Source organism: Pristiophorus japonicus, chromosome 5 (assembly GCF_044704955.1).
Source record: "Pristiophorus japonicus isolate sPriJap1 chromosome 5, sPriJap1.hap1, whole genome shotgun sequence".
Lineage (NCBI taxonomy): Eukaryota > Metazoa > Chordata > Chondrichthyes > Pristiophoridae > Pristiophorus > Pristiophorus japonicus.
In genome coordinates, this window is record NC_091981.1 from 120,135,789 (window position 1) to 120,149,723 (window position 13,935).

At 40.0% G+C, this 13,935-nt stretch overlaps 1 protein-coding gene across 3 annotated transcripts in view; it reads right to left on the reverse strand.

Moving 5' to 3' along the window:
* The window catches only part of LOC139264435 (ubiquitin-conjugating enzyme E2 E2), a 470,206-nt gene that overhangs the window by 454,804 nt on the left and 1,467 nt on the right, over nt 1–13,935 (reverse strand). For all 3 annotated transcript variants that reach the window (XM_070880894.1, XM_070880893.1, XM_070880895.1), the window contains exon 3: nt 6,986–7,036. In XM_070880894.1, the coding sequence (XP_070736995.1) occupies nt 6,986–7,036 (51 nt within the window). The remainder of the gene's footprint in view (nt 1–6,985; nt 7,037–13,935) is intronic.

Consider the following 13,935-nt stretch of genomic DNA (forward strand, 5'->3'; position numbering starts at 1 on the left):
GGCTAATGGTATCTTAGCCTTTATTGCAAAGAGGATGGAGTATAAAAGCAGGGAAGTCTTGCTGCAGCTATATAAGGTATTGGTGAGGCCACACCTGGAATACTGCGTGCAGTTTTGGTTTCCATACTTATGAAAGAATATACTTGATTTGGAGGCAGTTCAGAGAAGGTTCACTAGGTTGATTCCGGGGATGAGGGGGTTGACTTATGAGAAAAGGTTGAGTAGGTTGGGCCTCTACTCATTGGAAATCAGAAGAATGAGAGGTGATCTTATCGAAACATATAGATTATGAGTGGGCTTGACAAGGTGGATGCAGAGAGGATGTTTCCACTGATGGGGGAGACTAGAATTAGAGGGCATGATCTTAGAATAAGGGGCCGCCCATTTAAAACGGAGATGAGGAGAAATTTCTTCTCACAGAGGGTTGTAAATCTGTGGAATTTGCTGCCTCAGAGAGCTGTGGTAGCTGGGACATTGAATGGATTTGACAGAAATAGACAGTTTCTTAAACGATAAGTTTTAATCCGCCACCACAGTGATACCATGACTATCTCTATATTGTCCAACTGCCTATTCAACATCAAATTGTACATAAACCAGAACTTCTCCAGCTTAACATTAACAAGACCAAATCCAGCCTGTTCACCTACCACCAGGAACGCTACACTCTAGCTCCACTAATTCATATATTATTATAATCAAAGTGGTTAAGATTAATAATTTTCAAGGTCCAAAGCTTAAAAACTGACTGTACACCAACAAAACTGCTTTCTTGCTTAATAATTCATATGTAATGACAGCTATTTCCTGGTAATTAACTGTAGGTTATCACTTAATAGATTTACATTGATCATGTCAAAATTATCAACGTGCAAAAACTCCCTGAAATGCACAGGCTGTCAATATCTGCTATGACATCTGTCACTAGCAGGAAAAAACAGAATAAAAGTACAGTATAAATAATTCAGATTATAAAAATTGAACATGTGGAAGTAATTTCAAAGTTGTAATAATCACAACCTCAGCTAGTTGTAAACCATTTAACTGTCATTCTTTGAAATGATCTTGTATTGAATTACGAGAAGAAATTTATCAAGAAATATATTCTACACTTTTCATTTTTTTGATAAATTGTGAATCCAAACCATGAATACAAAATGTAAAAAAAAATAAACTACTGTAATTACAGTTTCGATATTCCATGCTCAATAGCTCCACAAGTTGCTTAGATTAAGATATGATCTATTCAGCAAACACACAATATTTCTTGTCGAAATGTTCTGCTATTGGCAGTAGAAATTACATACAAAACAAAACCAAGCAGTTATTTTAACTTTTCATAGCTCAATTTTCATACTACAAACATATCCATCCAGAAGTCTAATTTCTGGCCAGGGCAGAATGGTGATAGCAAAAAGTCAACAATCCACTTGTTCAAAATTTAGAAGGGGTGCAATATGTCGAGGAACCAACTAGGGGGGAGACCATCTTAGACTGGGTGTTATGTAATGAGAAAGGATTAATTAGCAATCTCGTTGTGCGAGGCCCCTTGGGGAAGAGTGACCATAATATGGTGGAATTCTGCATTAGGATGGAGAATGAAACAGTTAATTCAGAGACCATGGTCCAGAACTTAAAGAAGGCTAACTTTGAAGGTATGAGGCGTGAATTGGCTGAGATGGATTGGCGAATGATACTTAAGGGGTTGACTGTGGATGGGCAATGGCAGACATTTAGACACCGCATGGATGAACTACAACAATTGTACATTCCTGTCTGGCATAGAAATAAAAAAGGGAAGGTGGCTCAACCGTGGCTATCAAGGGAAATCAGGGATAGTATTAAAGCCAAGGAAGTGGCATACAAATTGGCCAGAAATAGCAGCGAACCTGGGGACTGGGAGAAATTTAGAACTCAGCAGAGGAGGACAAAGGGTTTGATTAGGGCAGGGAAAATGGAGTATGAGAAGAAGCTTGCAGGGAACATTAAGACGGATTGCAAAAGTTTCTATAGATATGTAAAGAGAAAAAGGTTAGTAAAGACAAACGTAGGTCCCCTGCAGTCAGAATCAGGGGAAGTCATAACGGGGAACAAAGAAATGGCGGACCAATTGAACAAGTACTTTGGTTCGGTATTCACGAAGGAGGACACGAACAACCTTCCGGTTATAAAAGGGGTCGTGGGGTCTAGTAAGGAGGAGGAACTGAGGGAAATCCTTATTAGCCGGGAAATTGTGTTGGGGAAATTGATGGGATTGAAGGCCGATAAATCCCCAGGGCCTGATGGACTGCATCCCAGAGTACTTAAGGAGGTGGCCTTGGAAATAGTGGATGCGTTGACAGTCATTTTCCAACATTCCATTGACTCTGGATCAGTTCCTATGGAGTGGAGGGTAGCCAATGTAACCCCACTTTTTAAAAAAGGAGGGAGAGAGAAAACAGGGAATTATAGACCGGTCAGCCTGACATCGGTAGTGGGTAAAATGATGGAATCAATTATTAAGGATGTCATAGCAGTGCATTTGGAAAGAGGTGACATGATAGGTCCAAGTCAGCATGGATTTGTGAAAGGGAAATCATGCTTGACAAATCTTCTGGAATTTTTTGAGGATGTTTCCAGTAGAGTGGATAAGGGAGAACCAGTTGATGTGGTATATTTGGACTTTCAGAAGGCGTTCGACAAGGTCCCACACAAGAGATTGATGTGCAAAGTTAGAGCACATGGGATTGGGGGTAGTGTACTGACATGGATTGAGAACTGGTTGTCAGACAGGAAGCAAAGAGTAGGAGTAAATGGGTACTTTTCAGAATGGCAGGCAGTGACTAGTGGAGTACCGCAAGGTTCTGTGCTGGGGCCCCAGCTGTTTACACTGTACATTAATGATTTAGATGAGGGGATTAAATGTAGTATCTCCAAATTTGCGGATGACACTAAGTTGGGTGGCAGTGTGAGCTGCGAGGAGGATGCTGTGAGGCTGCAGAGCGACTTGGATAGGTTAGGTGAGTGGGCAAATGCATGGCAGATGAAGTATAATGTGGATAAATGTGAGGTTATCCACTTTGGTGGTAAAAACAGAGAGACAGACTATTATCTGAATGGTGACAGATTAGGAAAAGGGGAGGTGCAAAGAGACCTGGGTGTCATGGTACATCAGTCATTGAAGGTTGGCATGCAGGTGCAGCAGGCGGTTAAGAAAGCAAATGGCATGTTGGCCTTCATAGCGAGGGGATTTGAGTACAGGGGCAGGGAGGTGTTGCTACAGTTGTACAGGGCATTGGTGAGGCCACACCTGGAGTATTGTGTACAGTTTTGGTCTCCTAACCTGAGGAAGGACATTCTTGCTATTGAGGGAGTGCAGCGAAGGTTCACCAGACTGATTCCCGGGATGGCGGGACTGACCTATCAAGAAAGACTGGATCAACTGGGCTTGTATTCACTGGAGTTCAGAAGAATGAGAGGGGACCTCATAGAAACATATAAAATTCTGACGGGGTTAGACAGGTTAGATGCAGGAAGAATGTTCCCAATGTTGGGGAAGTCCAGAACCAGGGGTCACAGTCTAAGGATAAGGGGTAAGCCATTTAGGACCGAGATGCGGAGGAACTTCTTCACCCAGAGAGTGGTGAACCTGTGGAATTCTCTACCACAGAAAGTTGTTGAGGCCAATTCACTAAATATATTCAAAAAGGAGTTAGATGAGGTCCTTACTGCTAGGGGGATCAAGGGGTATGGCGAGAAAGCAGGAATGGGGTACTGAAGTTGAATGTTCAGCCATGAACTCATTGAATGGCGGTGCAGGCTAGAAGGGCCGAATGGCCTACTCCTGCACCTATTTTCTATGTTTCTATGTTAAATGTTTACCTAACACCATATACTTGCTGTTGTCTAATGTTGTAGACTTCAGAAAGCACCTAGCTGTCTTTCAAAATAGTTCGCAAATATTCACTTTACAAATATTCAGATAATGTTGTTAAACTTCTGGGTGGAAGCATTAACATACAGGTTGAGCTTCCGAAATCCGGAGTTCCGAAATTTGGAATGTTTCGGAATTCAGACACCGGGCCGATCCGTGGCGTGGTCATCCGGAATACGGAAAATGTTCTGGAATCAGGACATTTTTTTAAACCGATTACCGCTGCGAGTTGGGCCGAGGGAGGGGGAAAATCACCCCAAAAAAATTCCAAAAAACAAGAAATAAAAATTCACAAGACCCTTACCTACTAAATCGCTGAAAAAGAATAAAAAAATTAAAACTTTAACCTACCTTTTTTGCAGGTATTCAACGCAGGTTTTTCCTGGCTGCCGACTCCTGACCCGGAACTGATGACCACCTCCCCCGCCCCCCCCGCACCCCACCTCACACCCCCACCCCGGCAAGGCTCCACCGCCGACTCCCCTGCTCCTCTGTCGACTTCCCCCACTCCGCTCCGCCGCCTTTAAAAATTGATTCATTTGGAGCTTCTAAACAGTTTTCAACAACCAAAAACCATCTCAATTTTGTCTGCACAATACGACCTCACGCATTACAGTAATATCAGCTCACGCATTACAGCAACAATGACAGGGGCCTAGAAATTGCAAGCAGACAACAAATTAGCTTCCTCACTTGCAGTGGGCTAATTACTGCAAGTACCTTTACTGGAGTTCAGCCATTGTCCCCCACCGCCCCCGTGAACGGATTAGGTCCCGAGGTTTCTGGATTTCGGACACTCTGCCTGTAATACTATTAAGTGTGTGGAACCTACCTGAATGCACTTCCAAGGTATGAGGATCGATCAATAAGTGACAAAAGTCTTAAATGCTTGCTAATCATTTTATCAACAAGTCAAAAATACATTCAGCTTTAATACAGGAATTAGGCTACTTTTGAAATATCAATTAAAAATGTACAGAAGCAGCAGTTCTTGGTTATGTAAAGAAACAATGGCCCTGAAATTCCGGCCTCGCAAAAGCCACTTTTTGGCGCGCAATGCTCATGCGCTGAAAAACAGCTTTTCCGATCTGTCAAGATATCTCTTGACAGATCCTCTGCATCCCCGGGAGAAAGGCATCCGCACGGGCGAGATTGGGCTATTTTCCCATCTCTTGCCCAGCGAATGTCCTCCAAACTTTTACGCCTGGTTAAAGCAGGCGCATAGCCTACTTTTACCAGCATAAGAGTTTTAAAACATAAAATAAAACTGAAATACACATTTTTATAGTAAAAACCCTGTACACTAAGGTAAATTTATTTTAAACCCTATTAAAACACATTACAAAAAAGACCCCAAAAAGACCTCAAAGAGCAAGTTATTATTTAAATGAAGAAAGATTGCAAAGTACCACAGTACAGCAGGACTTGGGGTTACTTGTGCATGAAACGCAAAAGGATAGTATGCAGGTACAGCAAGTGATCAGGAAGGCTAATGGTATCTTGGCCTTCATTGCAAAGGGGATGGAGTATAAAAGCAGGGAAGTCTTGTTGCAGCTGTACAGGGTATTGGTGAGGCCAAACCTGGAATGCTGCGTGCAGTTTTGGTTTCCATATTTACGAAAGGATATACTTGCTTTGGAGGCAGTTCAGAGAAGGTTCACTAGATTGATTCCGGGGATGAGGGAGTTGACTTATGAGGAAAGGTTAAGTAGGTTGGGCCTCTACTCATTGGAATTCAGAAGAATGAGAGATGATCTTATCAAAACGTATAAGATTATGAGGGGGCTTGACAAGGTGGATGCAGAGAGGATGTTTCCACTGATGGGAGAGACTAGAATGAGAGGGAACGATCTTAGATTAAGGGGCCGCCTATTTAAAACAGAGATGAGGAGAAATTTCTTCTCTCAGAGGGTTGTAAATCTGTGGAATTTGCTGCCTCAGAGAGCTGTGGAAGCTGGGACATTGAATAAATTTAAGACACAAATAGACAGTTTCTTAAAAGATAAGGGGATAAGGGGTTATGGAGAGCGGGCGGGAAAGTGCAGCTGAGTCCATGATCAGATCAGCCATGAGATTAGCAGGCTCGAGGGGCCGTATGGCCTACTCCTGTTTCTATTTCTTATGTCTTGTCTATATTTTTTTCTAAAACAATTTAATTAACTTTAATTTCAATTAATTTTAAGTATGTGTGGTGTTTTTTTTATTTATTATGTTTTGTTGGGTGTTTTAGGGGGTTATTCTCATTGATAGTAATGGGAACTCGTAAAATCGGAATTTCCATTATTATCAATGAGAATACTGCATCGTGATTGGTTGTCCAGGCCCACATGACTCCAGCTTCTCCGTCCGTATCGAGAAGACGTGGACACGCTGTGGAAAGAAGGCCTCTGACCGTAATCCAAGGCGCCTCCGGGACCAGTGGGTACATTCGTAGAGAAATTTCAGGTTGGAGGCGTTCGTCCGAAGGAAACCTCCGACCGGAATTTCAGGGACAATGAAAGATATGTAGCATGTCATATGCTATTACAAAAACTTAATGTTGGAAAATTAATCAAAATTTTAAAATGCAATTAAAATGTAACCACATAAAAAGGCAAGCAAATAGCTAGACAGGCACTGAAACTGGCCAACAGCATAAACATATTCTAAATAAGACTAACATTAAATACAATTAGCACATGAATACTCACAGCCAAATAGAACATTTCTTGAAACAACAGTAAATTAATGCTTTTTTGAACTTCAATAGCAAATGAAAGCCTTATTCTGAACCAACACCTTTTATGCTAATGAACAAAATTCAGTTTGTTTCATTATTCACAACTGCTGTTTTGACCAGCATCAAACACTTAATGAAAATATGTGCAAATTATACAACTCTATACAGCTATCAAAGAACAGCTTCAATCTTCCCTATCTTTAACAGCTCATCGAATACCCATAGTCTTGCATGTTGAGGGCAAAGAAGGAAAATGTCCCAGTGGAAACAATCCAGGAAAAGCACGTATTTTCTATCATAACCTGACCAATATTTTTCACATAACAACAAACAATGCCTCCAACTGTTCTTACCTGCAGTTTGGAGGAGGATCCAGTGTGATCTCTGCGAGTTCTTTCTGAATCCTACAGGGAGGCATATAAGAAAATCTGTTCAATAGGAATACACATTTTAGCAGACCAATGATCATAGATTTTCAAGTAGTTGTTCTATCATTTTTGCATAAAGCACATAACACTTTATTTAGTGAAAGGAATCTGAACGGCACTTGTGTTATATGCAAATATTTTACAAGAATAAAACATATAGGCCCAGAAATCCCGGTCGGCTGCTTCCCACGAGTGATCAGGTAAAAAACTTTCAAAAAATCCGCACTTACCTTATCCTGCTGCACCCACGTGAGTTCCCGGTCCTGAGGTCTCCACTGACTGTGCATCGCAGTACGTGAACATCAGGACGTGCGCAGGGCTGGAGCTGCAATTACATGGCTCTGGGCAGCCAATCAAGGTAAAGTATGTTCTCATTCACATTTGTGTCAGCTCGCGCTGGAAGCTGCAGTGGCATGCTCCAGCTCTTTTTATAGCCCCGACCTGCAGAGATGTTCTCTCGCAGGTCGGGGTGGCCCACGATGGTCGCACAAGAATTCCGACCAACAGCATACAACAGCCACGATTGCTACTGTTAGCTTTGTGTAGAGACTTGAGCACAAAAATCTAAACTGACACTCCAGTGCAGTGCTGAGGGAGCGCTGCACTGTCGGATGAGACATTAAACCGATGCCCCGTCTGCCCTCTCAGGTGGATGTAAAAGATCCCACGGCACTATTTCGAAGAGCAGGGGAGTTATTCCGGGTCTCCGTGACAATATTCATCCCTCAATCAACATCACTAAAACGGATTATCTGGTCATTATCACATTGCTGTGTGTGGGAGCTCGGAGGAGCAGTGAAGGATCGTGGCGGAAGTGCGACGAATGTTTGTGGTGGAGGAGTGGCGAGAAATCATGGTGGAGGTGCGGCGAATGAGGGTACGGGGCCCAGAAGAGCCAAGGGCGCAGAGGCAGCACAGGTCAGCCTACACTGCGATATGTGTGTGCACTAGGTCCATGCAGCAGAGCAGGTCTCCAGTCATCCTGGTTAAACCTTGCCACTGGATAAAGGCCGATCTCTGTCATGCTCGTATGGTGGCTGATGTGCAACATCACCACACGTTAAAAAGATCCATGCACAGGCATCTTCCACCCTCTCAATTGGAGTTCAGGACTGGAACATCGGGTCCTTCATTGAAACATCTGTGAACTCATCCTCAATCAAGGGACCGCCTATAATGATGATGATGATGATGTTCTCATTCATAATAATTGGAACTCCGTAAGTTGGAGTTCCCATTATTATGAATGAGAAACAGGCCCCAAAACAAACAAAACCAATAATAAAAAAATAGAAAAAATACACCACATATTTTTATTAATTTAAATTAGTTATTTATATATTATAAAAAAATATATTTTTCTGATTTTTTAAGTTTTTTAAATTATGGTTTAAAATAAACTTACCATAGTGGGAAGGGTTTTTAACAATAAAATGTGTTTTTATAATTTTATTTTAAAATGTTTTTGTGTATTTTAAAACTCTTACGCCTGTAAAAGTAGGCAGGCGCAAGAGTTTTGAGGACATTTGCTGGGCAAGATATGGGTAAATCCCACAATTTTGCCCTTGCAAATGTCCTCGCTCCCGAGGCACGGAAGATCAAGTTCCAGCTTGACAGATCGGAAAAGCCTGTTTTCAGCACATGCGCATTGTGCGCTGAAAACCAGCTTTTGCGATGCCTTCCCGGGTCCATACTCAGTACAGACCCGGGAGGCCTGAATTTCTGCCCCATAATGTACATATGTTCCTTTGATATTTGCCCCAACCAGTAGGATTATATCAAGCTTCTGTCTGCAGTATAATATGAAGAAGACCTGCGGCATAGAGCCTTACAATACCTTGCTTATTGTAAAATTGGAGAGTTCAAGATGTTTTACTGCAAATTTTAGTTCAAATTTAATTTCAGTTAAAAGAGGAGCTATTCACCTGTTTTTAAGGTGGAGGTCCATAGATACTCTCAAGGAGAATGAAAACAGTGAAAAACAGCATATCATTTCGATATATTCAAATTCAGCATGCAGAATTGGCAAAGAAAGCAGGTCAGAATCCTCACATGCCCAAGGCTCGATGTGATCCAAAATGAAAATAACCAGAGTTAGAAAAGAAATTAGAGTGATCAGAGCAGAAGGAAGAGTAGGCAACACTAAAAGTTACCTAAAGGCCTGTCAGGAATCTGTTAGAAATCTAATTGTTTGAATGCCTGGATTTCTTTCATTTCAACAACAGTGACAGATTGAGGACAGTCACCATAGCTGAAGTGAGTGGGTGACTTCTTCTTGGAAATCTGTATCCTTAATAATCTGTGTTGGGGATTTATCATAAAGGCTGGAACTATAGAGAACCACCAGATATACCTGAATATAACTCTGAATCCTGTAAAAATGATTCTTCAAAGGAAACATTGATGGTGTTAATTGAAGGTGAATATGCCGAGGAATGTTCTGCTAAGGACTGAATTTAGTTGTTGCAGTTGGGTGAAATTTGTCACAGATAAGTGACTTTTCCTTAACGTTCCAAGACACTGGGCTGTCATTGCTGGAGCACTACTTCCCCTTTCCCAATTATCTCCTCTCTTCGTCCCTTCTTTCCCAAATGTGGTGACTCATACTGCATTATGGCTACATAGCTACAAACAGTCCTGCTATACTTTCAACTTCTTCTTGTAACCATTCTTCATGCATGAGCCTAGATAGCAAATGATGGCAGGATATTCAATCATAGAGGTTGTAAAGCCACTCCTAATCCTGAGCCAATATCCACAAATTTACCTTTTCTAGCAGAGATATCTGGATAAGGAAAGTAGACTCTGGTACTGTTTTCCATTCCTAGCCCAAAGATAGTGAGGGCAATTGTAGAATTGTAGGTCTGGGATTACCCTGGGACTATTCTGATCTGTATGGCTCCATATTACACAACATGGTTCATTAACCCACTGAGCTATTGAGACAATCAAAATACTTTTTATTTTATTATTGGTAACATCACAACTGATGAAAGCAATAATTAAGGTAAACTACAGGGGCAGTATAACTTCTGTTTGAAAAAACTTGTAAAATATTTATTTACAGTATTATTGTGCTGTTGTGTTCCAAAACGTTGGTGAGTGTAGGATATGCTAGTCAATTTGTGAAATATTACAGGAGGCAATATAATAGTCAGCACTGTATTGTGCTACTGCTTTATTTGTACTTGAAAAGTGGAATAAATGCAATAGCAAATGTATCACCTTCTAATCTAATCAGTAAGAAAAACAGCACCTAGAAATATGCTTCCACCTCTGAAAAATGATCCACTAACATAAATACTTGGAGAACAGCTTTTTTTAAAAATTGGAAAGTGCACTTACCACAATTCTGATTTATTACATATTATATATTTAGGTTTTAATGAGACATTTTCAATAAAATACATTTAAATTGTAATTTGAAAAGAAGGGCAACACAGCCTTTAACAATGTGAAATTAATGTTTCTCTTTATTTCATCCACTTCAAAACTTATTTGCATTTCATCTGACTTAAGTTACTATTTTTTATTGTTTTCTGTAGCTCTTACCATTTTTTATGTATTGCTACATTAAAGCAAGATGGTTACGGTTAGTTTTAAATTGATTTTATATGTATCAGTACTATTGAAATGAACTTAGGAAGAAGCTATTCAGCCTTGGCTCAATGGTAACACTTTCGCCTCTGAGTCAGCACATAATCTTGGTTGACACGTCAGTGTAATGCTAAGAGAGTGTTGTCTTTCAGGTGGACATAAAATATGTCATGGCACTATATGAAAAGAAGGAGTTCACTCAACATCACTAAAATAGATTAGTCATTCATCTGATTGCTGTTTGTGGGACCTTGCTGTGCGCAAATTGGCCGCCGCATTTCCCACATTACAACAGTGACTACACTTCAAAAGTACTTAATTGGCTGCAAAGCGCTTTGAGACATCCGATGGTCATGAAAAGTGCTGTATAAATGCTATAAAAGTGCTATATAAATGCGTCTTTCTTTCAAATCTATGCAAACTAGCTGCTGCATTTGTTTATGTTATAACAATGACTACACTTCAAAAGTATATCTGGCCATGAAGCACTCCGAGATATCATGAGGATGTAAAAGGTGCTATATATACGCATGTTCTTTATGAAAAAAAGTTACAAAAATGCAACATTATTTAGACTACAATGGGCAGGATTTTACCGTGGATAGTAACTGGTGAGTATATTAACTATCAGCATTAGAACAATTTTTGACTTGGTAATAGTTATATAATGGAGTTACCATCAGATACACAGTTTTCCTCTACTCATCACTTCCAGTTGGGAATAATCAGTCTCAAAAGAGGGATAGGGCTGCACAACTACAGATCCCTTACGCAATTTTTCCTCTTTGTGGTACTGCAAGTATCATAGATGGCAAGAAAAAAATAAGCAGGAAGCCTTCATCCATATGTTGTGCAGAAGGGACAAAAGATAAATATCCACCTATTTGGATCTTCCATTCACTGCACTCTGGCAGTGGTTGAGAAAAATTGCCACTGCAATGCATTAAATGTAACAAACAAGGAATGAAATATTTATATTTATTTAACACCGCCAGGAAGATTTTTTTAATAAAAAAGAATTGCATTTATATAGCAGCTTATCATTTTCACTTAGAAAAGTCTCATAACACCATACAATAAACTACTTTGAGGTAAGTAAGTGAAGCAGTGGTTTTGCACAATGCAAGATCCCATAAATAGCAATGAGATGAATAACTAGTTAATCTGTTTTTGATATGTTGTTTGAGGAAAGAACACAGGCCAGGCCATGTGCATAACTCCTTACTTTTCCTCAAATAGTACTGTGAAATCTTTAACTTCTATCTCAGCCATTGGAATAGGCAGATAGAGCCCTCAGTTTAATATCTTATCTAAAGAATTGCATCTTTAATATTGCAGTATTCCTGTAGTTTCACACTGGAGTGTCAGTCTAGAGATATGCTCGGTGGATGCCGAAATGCAGCTTGAACCCACAACCTTCTAACTCGGTGTGGGTGAAATTAGACTGTCAGATGCATGAAACGGGCTCATAGCGAATCAGCAACTCTTTTAACACTACACCTGATTTTAAACCCTTACAGAGTACAATAATTCTCTAGCTGCATGAGTTCCATACCAATACTGAAGCTAGTGCACAGTGATGAGAGACCCATATTGATACTGCTTAACAATAGAACTGCAAATTTACATTCATTGCCAACTTGTAGCTCAATAGTTCTGTGAGGTCAAATTTAAACAGTGTAAAGCAAAGTCTTTGAGTTCTGACAAAAGGTTAACTCTGTTTCTCTCTCCACAGATGCTGTCTGACCTGCTGAGTATTTTCAGCACTTTCTGTTTTTATTTCAGATTTCCAGCATCCACAGTATTTTGCCTGTGTAAAGCAAAGTCTTGTCTTGTCTTGTCTTGTCTCTGCTGAGTCGGCATATGCAGTCAGCTATGTTCCGTCAACTTTGTAAGGGGTGAGGTCATTGGGAGAGTGCAACAATGAAATTACTAATTCAAATTCTTCAATTTATGTTCAAGTCTAGTGAGCTTGCAGTTACTATTTCATTATCTAACTAGTTCCAGTCAATAACTGTACGTGGGAAAAAGCTGAACCTATGTATGTCTTTTTTGACCAGATGTCTTGTTAGTTTCTGACTAAAGTAGTATGCTGGCCCTATTAACAAGACAGGGTTCACATTCACGGCTCTCGATGTATCAAGCAGAGGCAAATAATTTAGGGGAAAGGTTTGAACTTGTACTCTGAACATATTTGAGAACAACAACTTGCACTGTTTCATCCAAAAATTGGCTGTGATGTGAAATAGGGGATTGCATCAAAGTTAGCATAAACACATGATTTAACTTATTCCAGATCTTCTGCCAATTAAAACTGTTAGTACATGTGTCAGGCAGATAATTTAACATCTAATGCAATGTGAATTGGATTGAGGCAACACTAAGTGGAAATCATATTCATTTTGGATTGTCTTGATAAAACTAATTATCTCAACTGTGATTTAAACTAATGTTAGTGAAAAAAATGGGATATTATTTGGTCGTCTTCTTCTTAGGTGGTCCCTCGTATCGAGGATGACTTGCCTCCACACCAAAAAGGGATGAGTTCACAGGTGTTTCAATGAAGGACCTGACATTCCAGGTCCCGAACTACATATTGAAGGATGGAAGATGCCTGTGCATGGATTTTTTAACGTGTGGTGGCTCCAGCAGTGTCAAATTATGGAATATAACAACTTGCAATTGTGTAGTGACTTCAACATACAGCTCTCTTAAAAAGGATTTACTTTAAGAAAGTCATTAGAAAGAAGAAAGAACTTGCATTAACGTAGCAGTTGTCACATTATCAGGTCGTCCCAAAGCACTTCAAAGGCAATCAAATGCTTTTGAAGTAGTCACTGTTGTAGTGCAGCAGCCAATTTTCACCATCAAAGTCCCACATACAACAATAAGATAAGTGACCAGATAATTGCATTTCTGGTAGTGTTGGTTGAGGAATAAATGTTCATCCAGGACATTAGCTAATGTTCATGAGACCTATGAAATTATTAGGCCCAATTTTCAGATGGCAAAATTATTTAAAATTGTTTACATTCTTCACAACAATATAATAAAAGCTGTGAATTTGGATTATGAATATTTCTTTCACTATATAAACTCTAGTCTAGGAAGATAATAATCCACACTTGCGCCATTCAAAAGAATAGAACAAACACAATTGCCCATTGAAATCAAGGGGAGGAGAGCTGCTTCACTTGTATATTTGCCATGACACATTCTGCCTCTGATTTTGCTGACAGAAACACATCATTGGTATTTTGACAAGAATAACCTTCCTC